Source organism: Silurus aristotelis, assembly GCF_946808225.1.
Source record: "Silurus aristotelis genome assembly, chromosome: 16".
Taxonomy (NCBI): Eukaryota; Metazoa; Chordata; class Actinopteri; order Siluriformes; family Siluridae; genus Silurus; species Silurus aristotelis.
The window spans coordinates 20,116,988-20,137,128 of record NC_139589.1 but is presented as its reverse complement, the minus strand read 5'-3'; the positions used below and the strand labels follow the sequence as shown (position 1 = coordinate 20,137,128).

Genomic DNA, 20,141 nt, shown 5'->3' with positions numbered 1-20,141 from the left:
CTATTAAAAAATATTTCGAACACTGTCAAAAATTCGAATAAATAAATACTAATAATAATTGTGACCCCTTTGTTGAACTTCAGAGACCCCACTTTGAGACTGCATGTGTTTGTGTACCGTCTCTTCTTTTTTTACTTATTTTAAGGAGATGACCTCAGTTTTCAAAAAGATTTTGGATCTTACCTACCCCATCACCTCTATGTTCTCTGGAGCAGCCTTTAACTCTGGGATCAGTGCTGTGTTCAAAAATAAGCAAATCGAGGTAAGAGGCAGGATGTTTAGAGCTCAATGATGGTCATTGGAATTCATTTTATGTTAACCTCAATCTGATTCATCTCTTTCTTCTCTTTGATTCTCTGCAGGATCTGTGGATTCCTTATTTTAACATCACCACTGACATCACTGCTTCTACAATGAGAGTGCACACTGATGGTTGGTTAAAATCCTGCCCCCCAATCCCTTGGCACCCACACTGGTATTATTGAGTGACCTAGCATGATTTTAACCTCCACTTTTCCTCATCGTGTTTTTCAGGCTCTCTGTGGAGATATGTGCGTGCCAGCATGTCTTTGTCTGGTTATCTTCCTCCTCTGTGTGATCCCAAAGATGGACACCTCTTAATGGATGGAGGTTATATTAACAACCTGCCAGGTTTGTCTCTCTTGTTCGCAAATGTTTGAATTTCCTTCATACTGTATGTGTAATGGTTTAATGTATTTAGCATTAGGTTCGTGTAATTGTCCTGACTTACTTTGCTGAGAATTGTGTTAGGACATTATTGATTAATTGCTCGATCGTGTTAAATGTCACTGACACCACGTCTCATAGTTTAGTCTTTATTTAATTTGAACTGGACTGAAAAATGTTCTCTGCAGCAGTCTGCCCATGGTGTTGTGTGCTTTATTGATTTCTTTCAACCCCCCAACACACACGTTTTAGCGGACGTGGCGCGGTCCATGGGAGCTAAAGTCGTGATAGCCATTGATGTGGGCAGCCAAGACGAAACCAATCTGACCAACTATGGAGATTCCCTGTCCGGCTGGTGGCTGCTATGGAAACGCCTCAACCCTCTGGCAGAGAAAGTCAAAGTATTGCATTTCAGTAAAGTGTAAAATAAAAATCGAAGCGACCTTCCGGCCACTAATTTCACGGGGTCTTACTTTTTGTTTTTTTGTGCATGTTTAGGTGTTGAACATGGCTGAGATCCAGACTCGGCTAGCATACGTGTGCTGTGTGAGGCAGCTGGAATCCGTCAAGAACAGTGATTACTGCGAATACATCCGACCCCCCATCAACAGATATCGCACTCTGGAGTTCGGCAAGTTCGATGAAATTGCTGTGAGTGCCTTTCTGTCTAATTCCCTTGTGTTCTAGTTTTCATGTCTACCCAATCTTATGTGCTGTTTCTCTCTTTCTTTTTTAAAACACAAGTTTGCATTAGGAATGTACTGATACTGTGGCATTCTGTATAAGTGCATTGGTTTTTTATGGTGCTTTTTAAAACTGATGATACTGAAATAAGTAAAGTACTTTACATTTATCATTGAAGGACACATTTTAGCTCTTTAGCTTTAGTTGTATCCAATGGTTTGAATACTATCCATTGAAAGTGTGTGTGTGCGTGTTTGCATGTGCTTGTTGATGCGCTTAGATTGCCATGGTTGTTTATCAGTGGCGGACGAAGTACACAAACCATGTACTTGAGTTAAAGTAAAGCTACAGTAGGTAAAATATTGCTCCAGTAAAAGTAAAAATGCTCCCTTTTAAACTTTTACTTGAGTAAAAGGACACAAGTATTTGACTTCAAATGTACAGTCGTCCCCTGTTGATCGCGAAACCGACCGCGGAAATTTCCTCGATGATTAGACCCCAACCCAAAAATGCTTTTTATTATTGTTTAGGCCATAAATCATCCTCCCACACACACAAAACATTTGCACGAATAAAATGAAATGAATTTTGTGTAAATTTGTAGAAATATCACCTTTATAGTGAGCGCTGTAGTACAGTACAGTAATGTAGCGTAGCCTATGCGTAGTTTCCCTGCTTGTTTATTGGTTGAATTGTCCAATGACTTGGGCTGAGTTAAAGATACATCACTGCATTCGTAATTTTCATTGGCTAACTCTGGTGACTAATGTCTTCAACTCCACCCTTTCATTTGACGTTACTACAACCAGTACATAAGCGGAAACCTAAGTTTTTTTGTAATGATACTCATCATATGATGAGCTGAAATCAGGACCGTTCGCAAAACAAAATAGTTATGTGCCAAATTGAAAATCGCGATAAAGCGCGAGATTCGAATCACGTTAAATCAAGGGACGACTGTACTTAAGTATCCAAAGTACTATGATTTTATTATGGCTATAATGTTTCTATTATCATTTTGGTCACAAGACTCTTTGCTCAATCAATTCAGTTTATCTGAAAAGACTCTGTTTTGACTTGATATAAACACTGATTGATATTAATTAAAAATAACATGAGCTCAAAACCTTCTTTTCAAATACTTCAAAAGTGGTGGCAAGTCAGAGTCAGGAGTTTCTTCCATCATTTATTTTCTCTCAAAATGTTCTGCTTAGTGTTGAACTGTATCTTGTGCTAATTAGATACCACCAAGCTGCATACAAAGTTCAAAACAGCGTGAGCTCTACCCTGATTGGTGGCTTGCTGCAAAGTTTTAAACTGCTGTAGTTGAAATGTATTGAAGTTAAAGTAAAAGTTTCCCGAAATGGAAATCCTTCAGTACAGTACAGATACAAGAAAAAGCTAGTAAAGTACAGTAAGGAATTACACGAAGTCCACCACTGCAGGGAACACATTACATACTACTATGCGGTATCAGATATCACTTTCGAAACGTTTTTTCCACCAGGATGTGTAAATACTTTTAGGTATGGTAGGTTAGGTATAGGCCGAGTGTCTGAGTTAATGCATCGCTATTTATACAGGAGCACAGCAGCATTTGTGTAAAGGTCTGTCCTGTTTTATCGACCGCATGCGTTCCCGTTGTGTTGACAGGAGGTGGGCTACCAGCACGGGAAGACCGTGTTTGATGTGTGGTGCAGGAGCGGAGTGGTGGAGAAGATGCTGAAGGACAGGCGCCAAGAGGAGTTCCACAACACCCACAGTAACGATGTGAGCGCTTGATCATATCCACACGAACGTCTCATCAATTTCATACGGATTCTTACAGATGCTCACTTGGCTGGGAAATGCTGTATAAAAGATGACCCTGGATACCGAGAGTTTTTATCTATAAGTCAAGTCATGTTTATTTCTATAGCGCTTTTCACAACAGACATTGTCTCAAAGCAGCTTTACAGAAATCAACAGTTAAGGTAAATAGTGTGCATTTATCCCTGTTGAGCAGCCATGTGGCAAGGAAAAACTCCCTTAGATGTTATGAGGAAGAAACCTTGAGAGGAACCAGACTCAAAAGGGAAACCCATCCTCATTTCTGATCATAAATCTTTAAACAGTACAGAACACTGGAGAGTGAGAACTAACATGAGCACTGGAGTGTAATGTTCTTTCTACATTATAACACCACTACTTGCAAAATATGCTTTTATGAAAGCAGGCACAACCGAAGAACAATGTCTCAAACAAAAAAATGCATGTATTATTTGATCATAAGGTCTTTAAACAGTATCCTGTCTCAGTTTGGATGAATAGCATCAGTCAAATGAGTAATATTAAATCCATGCGCAGGTCTGCAGTGTGAAAGTAAGGGGACGTGTTCAAATGAACAGGCAATCAGTTACTTCTTGATTTGGGTCTGTGGTTGGATCATAACATCTATTTGTTTTTTTTTAATTTGAGATGGTGACTTGTCCAAACGCCTCCTTCACTGACCTGGCAGAGATCGTCTCCCGCATCGAGCCTGTCAAACAAGCACTTATAAAAGGTAAGATGGACAAATAGATTAGGAGACTGTCAAAGAGGCCTTCAGGAATCCGTAGTGCTTTTTGACAGACTGTTTTACGTTTTCGGAGTTAGTCAAATTCTCAGCATATTGATCTCCACTGAATGAAGAAGGTAAATGGTTTGCTTTCTCGCTGTCTGTGTCTGTCAGAGGAATCAGACTATCAAACTGATTATGAGGAGGAGCTGGTGGGAAGTGCGCTGTCTGACATGGAGCCCACCACCTACGGCAGTGAGTACACAGAGGAAGAGCTGACCGCTGATACTGTGAGCACAACCTTAATTTTACACACAATCACTTAGGACAATATGACAATAGGCAGTTTTTTTCACAAAGTATCATCACTGAATAAAGAAAAAGACACAGTTGGTAATATATTTTAGACTTTATTTATATACGGTCAGACCCTGACCCCTATGACCACTCGACTTGACGGTCACGGTCATACAGTATATATATATATATATATATATATATATATATATATATATATATATATATATATATATATATATAAACACACACACACACACACACGCATATATATATATATTATATTCTTATTTTTTCTTTATTTTATTTGTACTATGTAAAAAATTTATAAATAATACAAAAAAAATAATAAATATGGCAATGAAAACTCTCTTTATACCCATCTTGATCCATAGCTTAATGTGAATATTTTTTATAGTATATACTAATGACATTTTGTATCACCGTTCCCTTTTTCAGGATGAGGAGCCGGAAAGAGATCGTAGTCATCTCAATTCAGAAGATTTGAGTGGAGTAGGTCCTCAGCCACAGCACAGCAAGCTCTCATAAGTCTCCAGCTGTGCGAGGATGAAAGATGAGAGAAGAGCATCCGATCCAGCCATGACCTTAAAACTCTGTCCTCTTGAAGCTGGGCTCGTATACGAGCAGCACTCCCTTTTTCAAAAAAGCCCTTTTTAACTAGGGGTGAAAATGTCCCTAAAGTTTGTTGCTTTTCGTCTAGATGAGAGTTATTATCAGGCAGATTTTATATTTTATTAGGGTTATAACCACCTGTACCTCATGTCTAGCAGAAGACTTGTGTATTCAACACTCCTACTCAATCACTGTGAAGCATTTCAAGCATGACGAGGCTGCTCATTTTGCACTTTATTTTACAGCTGAACCATTTATTTATGAACAACTTAGCTGCTACAAATGCTGATTTACAGCTCAGCCTTGGGGTACCGAGGTATTATTTTTATTTCTACCACTCCAGTAGAAAAACGCAGCAGTAAAAGCACAGATTACATCCAAAGACAATTTTAGATTAAACATCTAAGCATGAACTTTTTGGGAGTTTTAATACAACTGCTCTCCTGTCGCTTATAACAAGTCAGACATAATCCATATATAAGGTGAACGATGACTTGCGTACATAAGCATGTATATGCATTCCAAAAAAAAAAGTCGTCTCAAAAAAAGGCCTTTCAATGCAATTTTTTCTACTCTTACAGTATGTTGTTGTTTTCTTAGCGATAGTTTAAAAGCTCCACAGTGCCTTTGCGTGTGTCTTTTTTAATGTCAGGAACCACAGGAGAGCATTCCCATGTGATAACTGCAGCACTACTGCCTACTAACATACTAACTAATTGTACTTGTGTTTTGTGTGTGTTGTTTTTTTTTTTTTTTTTTTTTTTTTTTTTACATTTAAACACCACTGTGTACAACTGAATGACCGAAGACACGTTCATGGTCAATTTGACATTTTTCATGGTGTTCGTCACAAAGTGTAGCACACATAAAAGGTTTTTGAGCTGTAACCATAAAGTGTTGATTAAGGTTTCAAATGGAAAGGCGACTTTAATATGAAGGACAGTGCGAATTCGTTGTTTGTTCAAATATATGACACACTAATTACTAATAAAGTGCAATTAACTTGTTGTAATGAATACAATTTATATATATATATATATATATATTTTTTTACTTTTCCATGAAATCAGTGCTCTTCTGCCCTGAGAAGACATTTGCCATGATTATAATTAATAATAATAATAGTAATAAAATTAATAAATGTATGTATAGGTGACTTACACGCAAGGGCACTTCACAAACAACAATATATTATTTACAATTTAACATTTAACATAACATTTACTTCTTATTTACAAAGATAAATAAGAAGGAGCCAGGTTCTGTATAATATATTCTAATATATTAATTATATTAAATATTATAACATTATAATACAATGCCATTATATTCATTCATTTGGATCTTCTTATATGTGAGCCCTAAAAAAAAATAATGCATAACTTATAGCAGGAACATGGAAGATTCGTCTTCACCTGACATGCTGTACGAGCATACGGCAGGAGCCCTATGAGCCCAGCGCTAATTATGGAGATGAATGTCTTGAGTTGTAGAGAAAGCCTAAGGTCTTCAATCGATGCCTGTAGTGCAATTTGCTACATATTTTGATCAAAAGCTGTGTACAGGCTGGTGTGGTTATGAATTACTTGACTGAGAACATGGTACTTTTCTAATGAAACGAGATCCTGATGTTGGGGATAAAGCAGGTCTTACACCCAAATCATGCTGACGTACCAGGAGTGCAACACCATGACACTGTAGTGCTCGAGGTATCCTTATCGCTGCATGCGTTCATCATACAATGTGGGTGTGTGAATTCAGGCTCTGACGGTTCTTCAAACTTAGTTGCACCATCTTGGGATCATAACTGGTTTTGGCTAGAGATATGCACGCGACTGCCATGCTGTTATTATTTTTGTTTGTAAAGTATGAACCAACTAATAGCATGCCCTTATTTGTTCCACAACATTTATATCTATTTTGTACAGTATTATTGAACATTAAAAGTAGGTCCCCTGGTGGTCTAGTGGTTAAGATGCAGCGCTCCCACCGCTGCGACCCGGGTTCGATTCCCGGTCAGGAAACCATCCCCAGCCACTCTTAATGCCGGTCCCAAGCCCGGATAAATTGGGGAGGGTTGCGTTAGGAAGGGCATCCAGCGTAAAACGTGCCAAATCAAACGTGCGGAGGATCCGCTGTGGCGACCCCTAACGGGAGAAGCCGAAAAGAAATCCATTATTGAACATTAGAAGGGGAAGAAACTGTTCTCGTGCATGCTGTCCTGATTCTTGGTGCTCTGTAACGTTGGCCAGACGGATGTGAGGGATCCAGGGTGATTTTCTGAATCCTTTTTTGCAAATTTATTACAAATAAAACCCCAAAAGAATCCCATACATAAGTATTTATGATGCTGCACCTAATTTTTGGGCAGTTTCTCTCATTCTTCTTTGCAAAACCTCTCAAGCACCATCAGGGTGGATGGGGCAGAAGTTCAATCGGGGTTAAGTCTGTGCTCTGGCTGGGCCTCTCATGGACCTTCACAGAGTTGTCCTGTAGTCACTCCTTTTTTATCTTGGCTGTGTGCTTGGGGTTGTTGTCCTGTTGATGAACCGTCGCCCCAATCTGAGGACCAGAGCGCTCTGGAGCAGGTTTTCATCAAGGATGTTTTTTAAATCAACGCATCGCATCATTAGCTTTAATGCAGATGCATCGATGCGATGTGAATCTTACCATCGCTAGTGTGTATGATGGCCACTGATGAACCAAGACTTTATGCTGCATTTATTCCCTCTTCAACACATCATTCCTGGGATACTGTCTGGATTCGGCACCATCTAGACCAGGTTAAAGCATGGATCCTTTATCCAATATTATCCAATTGTTTATTTCAACTCACCTCACTAATCAGCAATTCAAAAAAAAGTACAATACACTGATTCGGACTGAAATGTGGTACATTGTGCAATGCCACCATTATCATGTAGCGCAGTGAATTCGTTCTTTTTTTTTTACTCATTATCATTTTATCATCACATTAAAGCCTCCAGTCTGTTTACACCTTTTTACACCGTGAGTCAATGAACGACTAAATATTGACTGAACATCAGATTCACGTATCATATTTGTGTCACTTTCAATTGTTTTCCCCCTTCAGGCCACTTTTGTCTGCTGAGACCACAGTGCTGTCTGTCTGAGAGACTAAAGCTCAGACTTCCTTCTTCTCATCACACCACATTTCAGTCCAAATCAGTGTATTGTACTTTTTTTTGAATTGCTGATTAGTGAGGTGAGTTGAAATAAACAATTGGATAATATTGGATTAAGAGATTGGATGACCCATAACTTTCTGCTATTAAATTCTGATAAAACGGAGATTTTGCTCATCGGCCCAAAAAATAGTACACAGAAGCTCCAGCATCTCAGCCTGCATTTAGACGGTTGTTCTGTAACTACTAGTTCAACGGTAAAAGACCTGGGAGTTATTTTAGACAGCAACTTATCTTTCAAAAATCACATCAATCAAGTTACAAAAACAGCCTTCTTTCACCTTAGAAATATTTCTAAGCTAAGAAATATGTTATCTATATCTGATGCAGAGAAGCTCGTCCATGCGTTTATGACCTCTAGAATAGACTACTGTAATGCATTACTAGGTGGATGTCCTGCATCATTAATAAACAAGCTTCAGTTAGTTCAGAATGCCGCAGCAAGAGTTCTTACTAGGTCAAGAAAATACGATCATATAACCCCAATCTTATCGTCCCTACATTGGCTTCCTATTAAGTTTCGAATAGACTACAAACTACTGCTACTCACTTATAAAGCACTAAATGGTTTGGCTCCCATGTATCTATCCAGTCTCTTAACATGCTACAATCCGTCACGCTCCCTGAGATCTCAAAACTCTGGGCTTCTAGTAGTTCCTAGAATAGCAAAGTCCACTAAAGGCGGTAGAGCATTTTCACATTTAGCTCCTAAACTCTGGAATAGTCTTCCTGACCGTGTTCGGGGCTCAGATACACTCTCCCAGTTTAAGTGCAGATTAAAAACATATCTTTTTAGCAAAGCCTACACATAACACACATCACACACATCACATCACAACCTTGTGCTCCAGAATATATGATTACATGCACATTATCAACTTGTGCTGTTAATATCATGAACAGCAGCTACGCTAATTCCTCTCCACTGCTTCTCTTTCTCTCCCCATCCCGAGGCTTCCTGAGGTTTGGCCAGCTCCAGTCACGTCCCACCTCGTGAAGATTATGGACCTATGGATGATCATGGAGAAGTAGATGCCGAGTGTTTAAAGGCCCTGGCATGGAGAAGCTGATGCTGGACCTATGATGATCACAAATTGTTCTGTATTGTTGAAAGATTTATGACCAAACTCTTGATGTCACCCATATGAGGATGGGTTCCCCTTTGAGTCTGGTTCCTCTCAAGGTTTCTTCCTCATATCATCTAAGGGAGTTTTTTCTTGCCACTGTCGCCACGGCTGCTCATCAGGGACAAACGCACACCATTCACCTTCACTGTTGTTTTCTGTAAAGCTGCTTTGAGACAATGTCTGTTGTGAAAAGCGCTATACAAATAAACTTGACTTGACTTGACTTGACTCATCGTTTTACAGTACTCCTGGTGTCCTGATTCTAAAATATGCCCCTGTTTGAAAGCTGTGATAGATATCAATGCGAGAGAGCGACAGATAAAGCATGCTGTCCTTTTCTCCACTGGAATTTACTTTCAGTTCTAAAAGCAGGCCTATGAAAAATGGCCACTTTGAAGAGCAGGGAGTGTCTGAGATGAGCTTTTCGGGGCACTTTGCGATAATGCGTTTGTGCGGAAATGTCCTGGGGAGAGAAAAGACATAAGCATTATCCTGGTGCCATGTTACCCATATCTATTTCCTCCCTAATGGAAGTCAGTCACACTGAAGCCAAGCGGTCGGTTAAAATGTTCACGACCGTACGAAGTGCGTGTCCGATTCTAATCATCCAAACTAATCTTTGATGCAATCAAATTTCAAAGTCCACACTGGGTTTAAATAAAGAGCATCCTGTTATCTTGTCAATCATCATTTTATCTGTAGGACAGTCAAAGTGATGTAAATGCAGACAAGACAGATGTCCAAAGTGTCTCTTGGGAAAGTGTCTGGGCCTGGGTATCATGGCAGGGGCAGATCTACCAGGGTGGTGGAACCCATCTGTCAGTCCAGCACTGGTATGGGAATATATAAAATATAAATGTAATCCGTTTCCTTGACCGATTTACAGCAGCGGCGCTTCAATGTGATGACATAAAAAAAAACATATACCCAGAAATAATGGCTTTGTTTTAGTGAATCAAACACATTCAATGCAACCAGCCTGATTACTGATCACAACAAATGACTGTATCTGGCTCTTTTAATAAATCAAAGCATTTGTATAAATATGCATGTAAGTATATTATTTATTATTACAGTTAATTTTAATGATTGTGTTTATTAATAACTAACAGCGTAACTCTATCTATTTTCAAAAGTATGTTGTTCAGTAGCTTCAAGCTTCAGGATTGTCCAAACAAATGACGTCACATGACAGCAGCTCATTTGGCGGTTTTATTTGTTGATATTTAAATGTGGTTTCTGAGTATTTGTTGTGTGTTTTTACTTTACTGATACATTGAGGCTTTGTATCTATATAATCTGTATTGTTTGGCATGCGTAATAAGGGTTATAGTTAGTATTAGGGACCATTAGAGCATTTAAAGGGAAATTATCATCTGCAGTGGTGAGAGCTGGATCTTCACTAGCTGAGGAGCTGAACGACTTTTATGCACGGTTCGATGCGAACCGGGCTAGCTCATCAATTAGCTTAGCCAAAGCCAGCGGTCTTGCTCGTGATGGTCTTGTAATTACCGTCTCGGAGGATAAGGTTCGGAAGGCCCTGGAGTGAGTAAACGCCAAGAAAGCAGCTGGTCATGTTCTGAGATTGTGTGCTGTTTAGCTTCCTGGTCTGTTCACATCAATCTTCAATGAATCACTTGCATCATCATTGGTCCCCTCTTGCTTTATTAATCGGTAATTATCTCTGTGACAAATAAATAAATAAAACCCACCTTCCTGAATGACTCTCGCCCCACTGCTCTTACCTTACTTTTCCTGAAGGTTTTTGAAAGGCTCATAAAGAACATCATCTGCTTATCCATTCCTTCTATCACAAACCCTCTTCAGTTTGCCTAGCAGGATGCCATCTCTCGTGTCCTGCACTCTTCACTCATGCACATCAGCAGCAATAAAGGGAAGTATTTAAGGCTGCAATTCATTGACTACAGTACAGCCCTTAATACAATAATCCCTCGCAAATTGACCTCCAAACTCAGGGACCTCAGGCTGAATGCCACCCTCTGTGATTTGGTTCATGATTTACAGACAGGCCCCAGAAAGTGAGAGTAGGCCAGCTCACTCTACTCTCTCTATACTAACGACATTGTGTCCTCTCACAGCTCCAATTCCATCCTCAAATTTGCTGATGACACAGTGGTTCTAAACTTCATTTCCAACAACGGTGAGACCGCCCACATAACTATGTATGCGAAAAATAAAAATCATGAATCTTGTAAATAAAACTTGGCATAGACTTAAACTCGCTACAAGTTTGCGTAGAACTCAAGAAACCTCACAATCTCATTTCATTTGTTTTTCCAATTCAGATTTTAGACTTAAGTAAAGTTAATCACACCGTCTTTATTTAGTTTCTATACACCAAAGAAAAATGTGCACACCTGTGAATACACTGAATATGTATATCATTTCTTCAATTCACAAAAAACCATGCAGGCATGATTGCTTCAGTGTTGCCACCCCTCATATTTCTCACGCCACCCCATTGCTATCCTATAATTAATTTTCAAGATCCGCCCCTGCATCTTGGTTCAGGTGACTTTTAGATGCCAGTCATTTTGCTGTAATTAATCTTCTAAATCACTGTGTGTTCACATGAGCAGCTCTTTAAAGTTTTTTTTTTTAGAAGAAGAATTTAAATAACACTGCACCAAAGAAGCACCTTATTCCAAAAGAGGTACTGATTCAGAAGTGCCATGTTGTTGTGGTTTGATGGGTCTTTCAGCAAAGCTAGCGTACACTTTCACACCCACACTGTGCCGTGTATTCACTCTTGTTGTGAGTAAAGAATTCCCAAAGCAGGGAAGTGGGTCATTGCTTAGCTGGAGACATATTTCATTGCTCTTTTCCTGATATTCGAGTGTCAGAAATCTGTATCGGTATCTGTTCAGTGCTCTGAATATTTGTATTCATATCTGCACATGGATTTATAGCAAAAGTAGGGATGGCTTGACCATAAATCATTAATAATTTATTTTAAAAATTTAATAACGATGCACCTGGCAACTTAATAATTTATCAGAGAACTACACAGGACTGTTTTTAGGCATAAATGCATAAAAGCCATCTAGTTGGCTCTGTTCTATAGTTAGCCTAATTTAAACGACTGCAACCTGACCAGGTAGGTGCTAAGGTTCAATGTAGAAAAGGTCTTTCTTTATTCTACAAGCGTGAGACTTGTCCTGGGATCTAGTTTCTGTGAAAGAGTCTTCTGTGAAAACAGTGCACATCCTCGTCATATTTGTATCCGTGTAGAACACATTAAACCTTCATTCTGAATTTCATCCACTGACCAGGCATAACATTATGACATTAGTACATTATATATACTATGTACTTATATATACTTATACATGAATAACTTCAACCTGTATAAGTGCTTATCTCTTCATCATGGCTCCGGTTAGGCTCATTGATGTAGGTGTGTCCAACAGACGATTTGCTGAAGACGTTAATGTTGTTAATGCTCAACAGGTCAGAACTGTTTTGGCAGCAAAAGGGGGACCAACACAATATTAGGCAGGTGGTCATAATGTTATGCCTGATCCGTGTATAATAGACATAGCAATATGTTATGACAGTTTAAAGACTAAGACTGTTTTTGCAGTGCTGTGGATGTGCCGCATCAGCAGCATCCATCTGTTTAAAATGTACTCTTTCTATCCAATGCATGTGTTTTATGATATAATCATGGATGGCTATGAATTAAGACTAGATGAAGCAGTTTATAGAAGGAGGACAAATGAATGTGACTGTGAGATACAAAAGAAATCTACAATTTAAATGCACATGGAGCTAAGAAAGCAATAAAGAGTGTCAGATTTAAAAAGGAGAGATGAGAAATTGGACATTTGAATCTTAATAGTGTGCTTCTGGAAAACACTTGGAAACATAAAAGTTATATAATCAGTTTGATAGTTTCTCAACCTCAGCTACATCACTTGAGTTTATAATTGGTTTCATATAGAGATGTGCGCAAGACTGTGTTTTCAGTTCTGCTCTGACGGATTAGATTTTTAATTGTAACTACCTGCAGTATTTTCTGTGGAATTTAATTATGGCTCTATTTCAGAATATAATCAAACTATCAACCTATTTCAACTACAATAATCCTGACCAGACAGTTACTAGGGATGTGGTAAATGTGTCACACAATGTTATACATTGTTACACAATTTAATTAAATAATTTTTCATTAACAACAGACATTTTCTCAAAGCAGTTTTACACAAATAAAGCAGTAATAAAGAAATGTATAAGTTGTAAGTGTAGGTTTGTGTTGACTGTGGTAAGCTAAAACTCCCTGAGAGGGTATAGGGAAGAAACCTTGAGAGGAACCAGACTCAAAAGGAAACCATCCTCATCTGGGTGGCACCGAATGTCCATTCATTACAGTTGATCATTTCTATCTTTATATCTGTCTGCTTTGTCCTGTTCATCTCTAAGTTCATGTATGACTCCTTACTTAAATGAGTTCTGTTGCATTCTGTGGGATCCCAGATGTATTGAAAACTGTTCTGGAAAGCTTTCTTTATAAAAAAAAAAAACATCATAATGATAACAATTCATTAAGAAAAGTGTGTGCCTCATTTTCACTTTAGAATTTCACCAGGTGTCTTCAAAATGGATTGTATTTATTTTAGATTAATCACTAATATGCATAATATAAAGGGTTGAACACCATTTTCCATGTTGTTGCTTGTCATATGTTGCTATCTATCTATGTATCTATGTATCTATCTATCTATCTATCTATCTATCTATCTATCTATCTATCTATCTATCTATCTATCTATCTATCTATCTATCTAGAAATAAAGAGAGAGAAAAAAAGAGAGATAGATACAAACATACATAGATATATAGATATATGTGTGTGTATGTGTGTGATACAAATGAACGGGTAAACATCATTGTGTTTCCTTATCTTTCTAATTCAGTAACATTCAGTTTTTTAGCTGTTCTATAAAATCGAAAGAGTGAGATACTTGAGTGAACCCTGATTTCAGTTTCCATTCCGCTTCAATTCGACATGCTCTTCTTGAGGCTTCTCAGCCGCGGTTTCTTTCCAGCAAAAAAATGCCACATGTAATTCGCAACCAGAAATCCCAAACACACAGATAAGACCTTTATGAAGAGCGAATCTGCCAAACAAAAGAAGCAATGCGAGGTAGTTTCGCTGCAGATAATCCGACTTGGCACACGGTTCACCTGTTGAAGCCAGTTTTCCTGCAGAATGGAGAGGACTTTGCAGATACATGAAATCATTTCAAATATAGTTATTACTTGTTTGCTTTTGAATCCAGTCAGAATGCTCCTGATTAGTGGCTTGCTTGTTGTTGTTGATACCACAGCACTGTTACATACTGATTGGTCAGAAGGTGAAGGTAAACAGTCATTCAGACGCGCTATGATAGACTACAACAAACAATCTGTGTATCATTTTTTATATGGTTTAGTTCACTGACAGGAAATACAGTCAGTTTAACATCATTGGAGAGAGTCTCCAGTGTTAGAGGTTAAGCTGTTCCTTTAAGTTTTCTTCTTAATTGTGTTCCGTGTCATTTCCAAGAAATAGTAAAAAAGTTATAACAAAGACTAAAAGTAGGTTATTCTGAAGTCCCATAACATTACACACTAATTACAAGGAGATAAAATGTTCAAAATTGAATGTAGTGTGAAATAATAATCAGATTTCAGTAGTTCAAATGGTATAAAAAATAACTTGCGGGATCAGCTTCACATTACCCCACCATGGCATTGATTATGTTCCTGTAACAGCACACCTCCACATTGTTTATTCCCTACATATACTGTGTGTAAATGTGTTGTGTATTAATGACTTTTCACTCTGATAATCCAAGAACACTGTTTGTTATTGCTCTTGCTGTTTATTTCGATAAGATATGGATATGTCAGTGCTCTTTGATATTAATTATTAGGTCAGCATGTGTGTATGTGGATGAGTGTTTGTAGCACAGATCGGGCTCGTAATGAAGTATGCAGTGTGTGTTTTCCAACTAGAGTTCTGTTAAATATGCGTAATGTGTGTAGTGCTATTTGATGGTATCAATTAATGAGTGCTGCTATTGGTTTTTGCACGACAGTGTGTTTATGTTTACAAATACACTCTTGTATACAGTTCTCTTTTGCACATTGTACTGTACAACATTATACAGTAGGTTTACTGGTCAGCGCTATTTTCTATTTTGTGTTTTATGTATTACTTTAGTCCTTAGCTTTGTGTTTTGTTGCGTAGCTCTATGTTGTGGACTGCATCAGCTGTATATGATTAAAAAGGCAATACAAGCTTCTTGACTTGACTTGAAGATAATAAATGAATTATGGTGATTGTTGGCTAGAAAGAGTTACTTTTTAGAAATCAAAACATGTTTAATAAGAGCATTGCTGAATTTATTTCTTCAGTGGGATTGAAATATTTAAATTGCAGTATGAGTGAGGTTTCTGATGAGCAGAGCACATGTATTCATGCAAGGCAAATAACCACCTGACTACCATATCAGATAGCACTGAAACGGTGATGAAATGAACTTTCTCTAGATGTCCAAACAGCTGAGTCTCTGCCTAACTTCAATCGATGGATGAAGACTGATGGTACTAACAGGTGCTATTCTGACCAAGTACATTACCACGTCTGCAATTTCATCATGGACAGCAAGTTAGAACAAAGTACAAATGTAAAAAACAAATTCTGCATAAAACTGGGCAGAACTGGACTATATGAGCAGAAGAACATCACAGGATCTCACAGGATCTCACCCTACTCCCCTGATTTGGCTCCTGCAGACTTCACCCTCTTCCTGAAGATGAAGATCCAGCTCACCGTTTTTGACACCATTGTGGAGATCCAGCCCGAATTGCAGAAGGTGCTTGAAATGCTTTAAAAAGGAGACTTCAGGACATATTCCAGATGCAGCAGGAACCCTAGGAGAGCTGTATTGCTGTGCAAGGAGACAATATTGAAGGTGATAGTGTGCAAATGTAGATAAATAAAGTATTTATTTTCCTTATGTCTTTGTTTGAACAAAAGTGTCCTATAATTCATCTCAACAGAGTTTTAGGCTGATGATATCCTAAGTCCTAAATATCCTACATGAACCAGTGTTGATTTTTTCATTGATAGAGACTCTATTGCTCATCGGTCTGGATAAGAGCGCCTGCTAAATGCTGTAAATGTAAATGTAAAAATAACTATCGCTATTACTATAGATATTATTAGCATAGCCTAGTCTATGTTTGCCACATCACCTCTCATTTTATTTATATAACCATTATACAGGTTGTCAGTATGGGACACGACAGAACAGATCCTCCGGAGAGATATTTTATTATATTTTTAGCATATTTTCATTTTCAGACTCTTGTCTGTAGGAAAGATGTAAATGAGAGTGAGAAAAAGAGATGAATAAAAGGTTATGAAGGATCATGTGAGAGACAGGAACTGAAATAAAAAATGAAAGTGGGCCTGGAAATGCGAGTGTACGGAAGGTCCACAAAGGCAGTGACTCAGCATTATATGGTTTTCTTGGTATGCCTCCACAAACCAAATAGTTTTCATAATTTTTTTGACACAGGTGGCTTTTTTTTGACTTGCTGTTTTTTTTTGTATTGTATTCCTCCTACACAAAGCAATTTGCTAATAATCTGTTTTTTTGTTCATATTTTAATAGAAAATACACACAGCTAGTCATGTTCTAAGTGTAATTCCCTCTGTTCTTTGGCACATCACTGACACTGGAGACTGGAGGCAACAATGCTGTATTAGAAGTGTATTAATTCGAGGGGTGTTCAAGTCAAACCGGGACTTTTGAGTTTGTGAAATAAAAGTATTTTCAGGAGTGAAAACTGCATTTATTGTTATTCCCGTGCTACATTTATACACATATCCCAGGATTTAACTAATGCCTGAAAAGATTCAGCATGGTAAGATTTGTCAGTATGCCTGAACCATCCTAGCACAGCCTGCTTCACTTCATCATCAGGGAACCACCATGACTGGGATGGATGTACGGCCATCTTTGAAGCATTTACGCCAATGTCCTACTGCGGCTGAGCGTCTCATCACCGTACTGTGCTTGAAATCTTCTGTAGCTATCTGCAGGTTTTACAACTTTGTTGCCAAGAAGGTTCTTTACCATACGCTGTTCCATGCACACACTTACACTGTTGTCTGCCATCTTGATTAAGGGTCTCTGGACGGGCCCCAGACATGTGTATCAGTAATAACACACACTAGCCACTTACTACTGCGTGTAGTACCGCCACGCTAGCGTCCATTTTTATACCTGTAACATTGACTTGAACGCCCCTCATATAATATAAGCCTGTAATCAGAATTATTGCCAAAGCTATAATTAGTAAGTAGTATAATTGAATAAATATAGAGAAATGTTTGTTCCAATGCCATGTAATGCTACCCTGCTTGTATGTGTCCAGTTGCTTTAGAGATGAGTAGATGACTGGAAGTGGAATATTTAATCAGATCATCTTCAGCCCTTGGGTCAACACCGATGCGGTTCTGTACAATGCAGCAGTTGTGCTCCAGTTCTTACACCCTCACACTCTGCACATTAGTTGAGAGGACACATTCTGTTTTTGGCAACAACAGGTCTATTTTTACTTCACTTCTGATATACTGATATAATTAAACAAGTTCCATTATTTGTCAGAACAGAAAGCTGTTTTTAGTACCATGCTAATAAATGATTAGCGGTAAGTCAGTGATGTGACATGGTCCAATCAGGTTTCCTCTTTGTGTCCTTTTCAGTGATGTGAAGTAATGACGTAAAAATACTTTGTTACTGTACTTAAATAGATTTTTAAGGTATCAGTACTTTACTATTTATCTTTTCGGACAACTTTTTACTTCCACTCATTAATTTTTTTTTACACAAATATCTGTACTTTCTACTTTCCACATTTTTAAACCAAACTCATCACTTTAGTTTTATCTATTTGGTGAATGTCTTTTCAACATTCTTTAACCTACTTCTTGTTTTCTATCATTTCTTGACTCTCACACACCACAGACGTCGGCTAGTTTAAGTCAAGTCAAGTCAAGTTTATTTGTATAGCGCTTTTCACAACAGACATTGTCTCAAAGCAGCTTTACAGAAATGAACAGTCAAGGTGAATGGTGTGCATTTATCCCTGATGAGCAGCCATGGCGACTGTGGCAAGGAAAAACTCCCTTAGATGTTATGAGGAAGAAACCTTGAGAGGAACCAGACTCAAAAGGGGAACCCATCCTCATTTGGGTGGATCCTCAGTTTACGGCAACAAGAAGATTGGGGTTAACATGGATGAGACAGAGGGAGTCAGCGATGTAAACATGACTGAGAACAGAGAACTTCCTGATCACCTGATCATCATCTTTCTTTTTTGGATTGCTTTGTGCCTTTTTGTGGTGGTTGTTCAGCCTGGGTACATGTATTAGGTAACATTAGGTAAAATGTGAAATTTGCTTTGTAATAATATATTAATTAGGGCTGTCAAAATGTGTTAACGCAAATTCATTTTAACACCACTAATTATATTAACGCACGTTCTAACGCAGAGCACATAATGCAGAGTCAAATCAGCCCCAAAATCCGCCATGATGCACACAATTAATCCTCAGGGTTCGACAAATGCTCCAGCGTGTTTTGTTGCATTTTTTCCCTCATATCGTGAAACGAAATTAAATTACTCTGTGTTTTTTGCTCGTACAGATAAGAGCATCTGTATATACATCATCTGAATCTGTAAAGGGTCTACATTTATCTGTATACACTCATAATAACAAAACGCTAAAAATGCTTTTGTAAAAATAAAGAGATCAGAAAGGGTGCGCTCTCTGCCGTCTCTGTCTCTCCGTCATTTCTCTTCACAGGCACAAATAAAACAACCTGAATCTCAGTGAATATTTGCATCTCAAGACATAACAAATATTCTCTGATTATGTAATCCGTATGAAAGTTAGAAGAGGTACAGTTTCTTCAGTATCACCTCATTAACTGTCCGTGTGGAAACATAGCAAAGGTTCCGTTCATTTCAAACACCATAATTTCTTTAAAACTTTTACAAGGAATATTTTGTCTTTATAATCTATGTTGAGTTTGGTTTCACTAATAACAAACATACAGTTTGCATAAAGCATCAATTTTTGTCCATGCCCATGTTGATTTGAGTATTATACTTTTTGAACTTGTGAAGTATTAATTCACGGTACATTTGGAACAGATAAAAAATGTGAGTAATCATAAAAATTGTGATTAAATATTTCAATCGATTGACAGCCCTAATATTAATATGATGTGAGGTCCAGTTACCAGTGTGACAGGTAAAAGGCTACTTTTAACTTAAGTACATGTCAGAGCCCAAACTTCTTTACTTGAGTAAAAAGGTGTAGTCAGTACCTCAACTTTTACCAAAATCTTTCAAAACATGAGTTTCTGTACTTCTACTTTAGTGAAGGATGTGTGTACTTTTGTCATCTCTGGTTCTTTTCAGCATATATATATTTAATATTTTTCATGCTGTGTGATGTCATCTAATGTTTTATGTTTTTACTCTTCTGGAAAGATTGTCTACTGGATGTGAGGTGATGAGACCTGAGGTGCAGTCAGAGTTTTCATTTATCCCAAGGTCAGAGCTCTATTGCAGACCTGGAACTTCCAGTCCAACCCATGTAAACCATATCTTAATGGATCTGGCTTTGTGTACAGAGCATTGTCGTGCTGGAATAGGTTTGGGTTGAATAGTGAAAATGTAATGCTACCACATCCAAAGATGTCCTGAACAATTGCTTGCCTTCAACTTTGTATTGAAAGTATAGGGGAAAAAACACACACCACATACAGTATTGTAGTACTGTACAATACTGTACTTCATAGACATTTAATAAGGCTGTTTTCACTACTCCAAACACACTAGTTGGGCTCTTTCACATGCTAATTGAACGCTTTTTATCAG

At 38.0% G+C, this 20,141-nt stretch overlaps 1 protein-coding gene across 2 annotated transcripts in view; it reads left to right on the top strand.

The window, feature by feature from the left end:
* pnpla7a (patatin-like phospholipase domain containing 7a) overlaps nucleotides 1-5,841 on the top strand; it is a 33,398-nt gene extending 27,557 nt beyond the window's left edge. For both annotated transcript variants that reach the window (XM_083563948.1, XM_083563949.1), the window contains 9 exons: nucleotides 146-262; nucleotides 363-432; nucleotides 535-651; nucleotides 940-1,088; nucleotides 1,186-1,338; nucleotides 3,025-3,141; nucleotides 3,829-3,913; nucleotides 4,082-4,197; nucleotides 4,664-5,841. In XM_083563948.1, the coding sequence (XP_083420074.1) occupies nucleotides 146-262; nucleotides 363-432; nucleotides 535-651; nucleotides 940-1,088; nucleotides 1,186-1,338; nucleotides 3,025-3,141; nucleotides 3,829-3,913; nucleotides 4,082-4,197; nucleotides 4,664-4,753 (1,014 nt within the window). In that variant the 3' untranslated portion in view covers nucleotides 4,754-5,841. The remainder of the gene's footprint in view (nucleotides 1-145; nucleotides 263-362; nucleotides 433-534; nucleotides 652-939; nucleotides 1,089-1,185; nucleotides 1,339-3,024; nucleotides 3,142-3,828; nucleotides 3,914-4,081; nucleotides 4,198-4,663) is intronic.
* The last annotated feature ends 14,300 nt before the right edge of the window (nucleotides 5,842-20,141 follow it).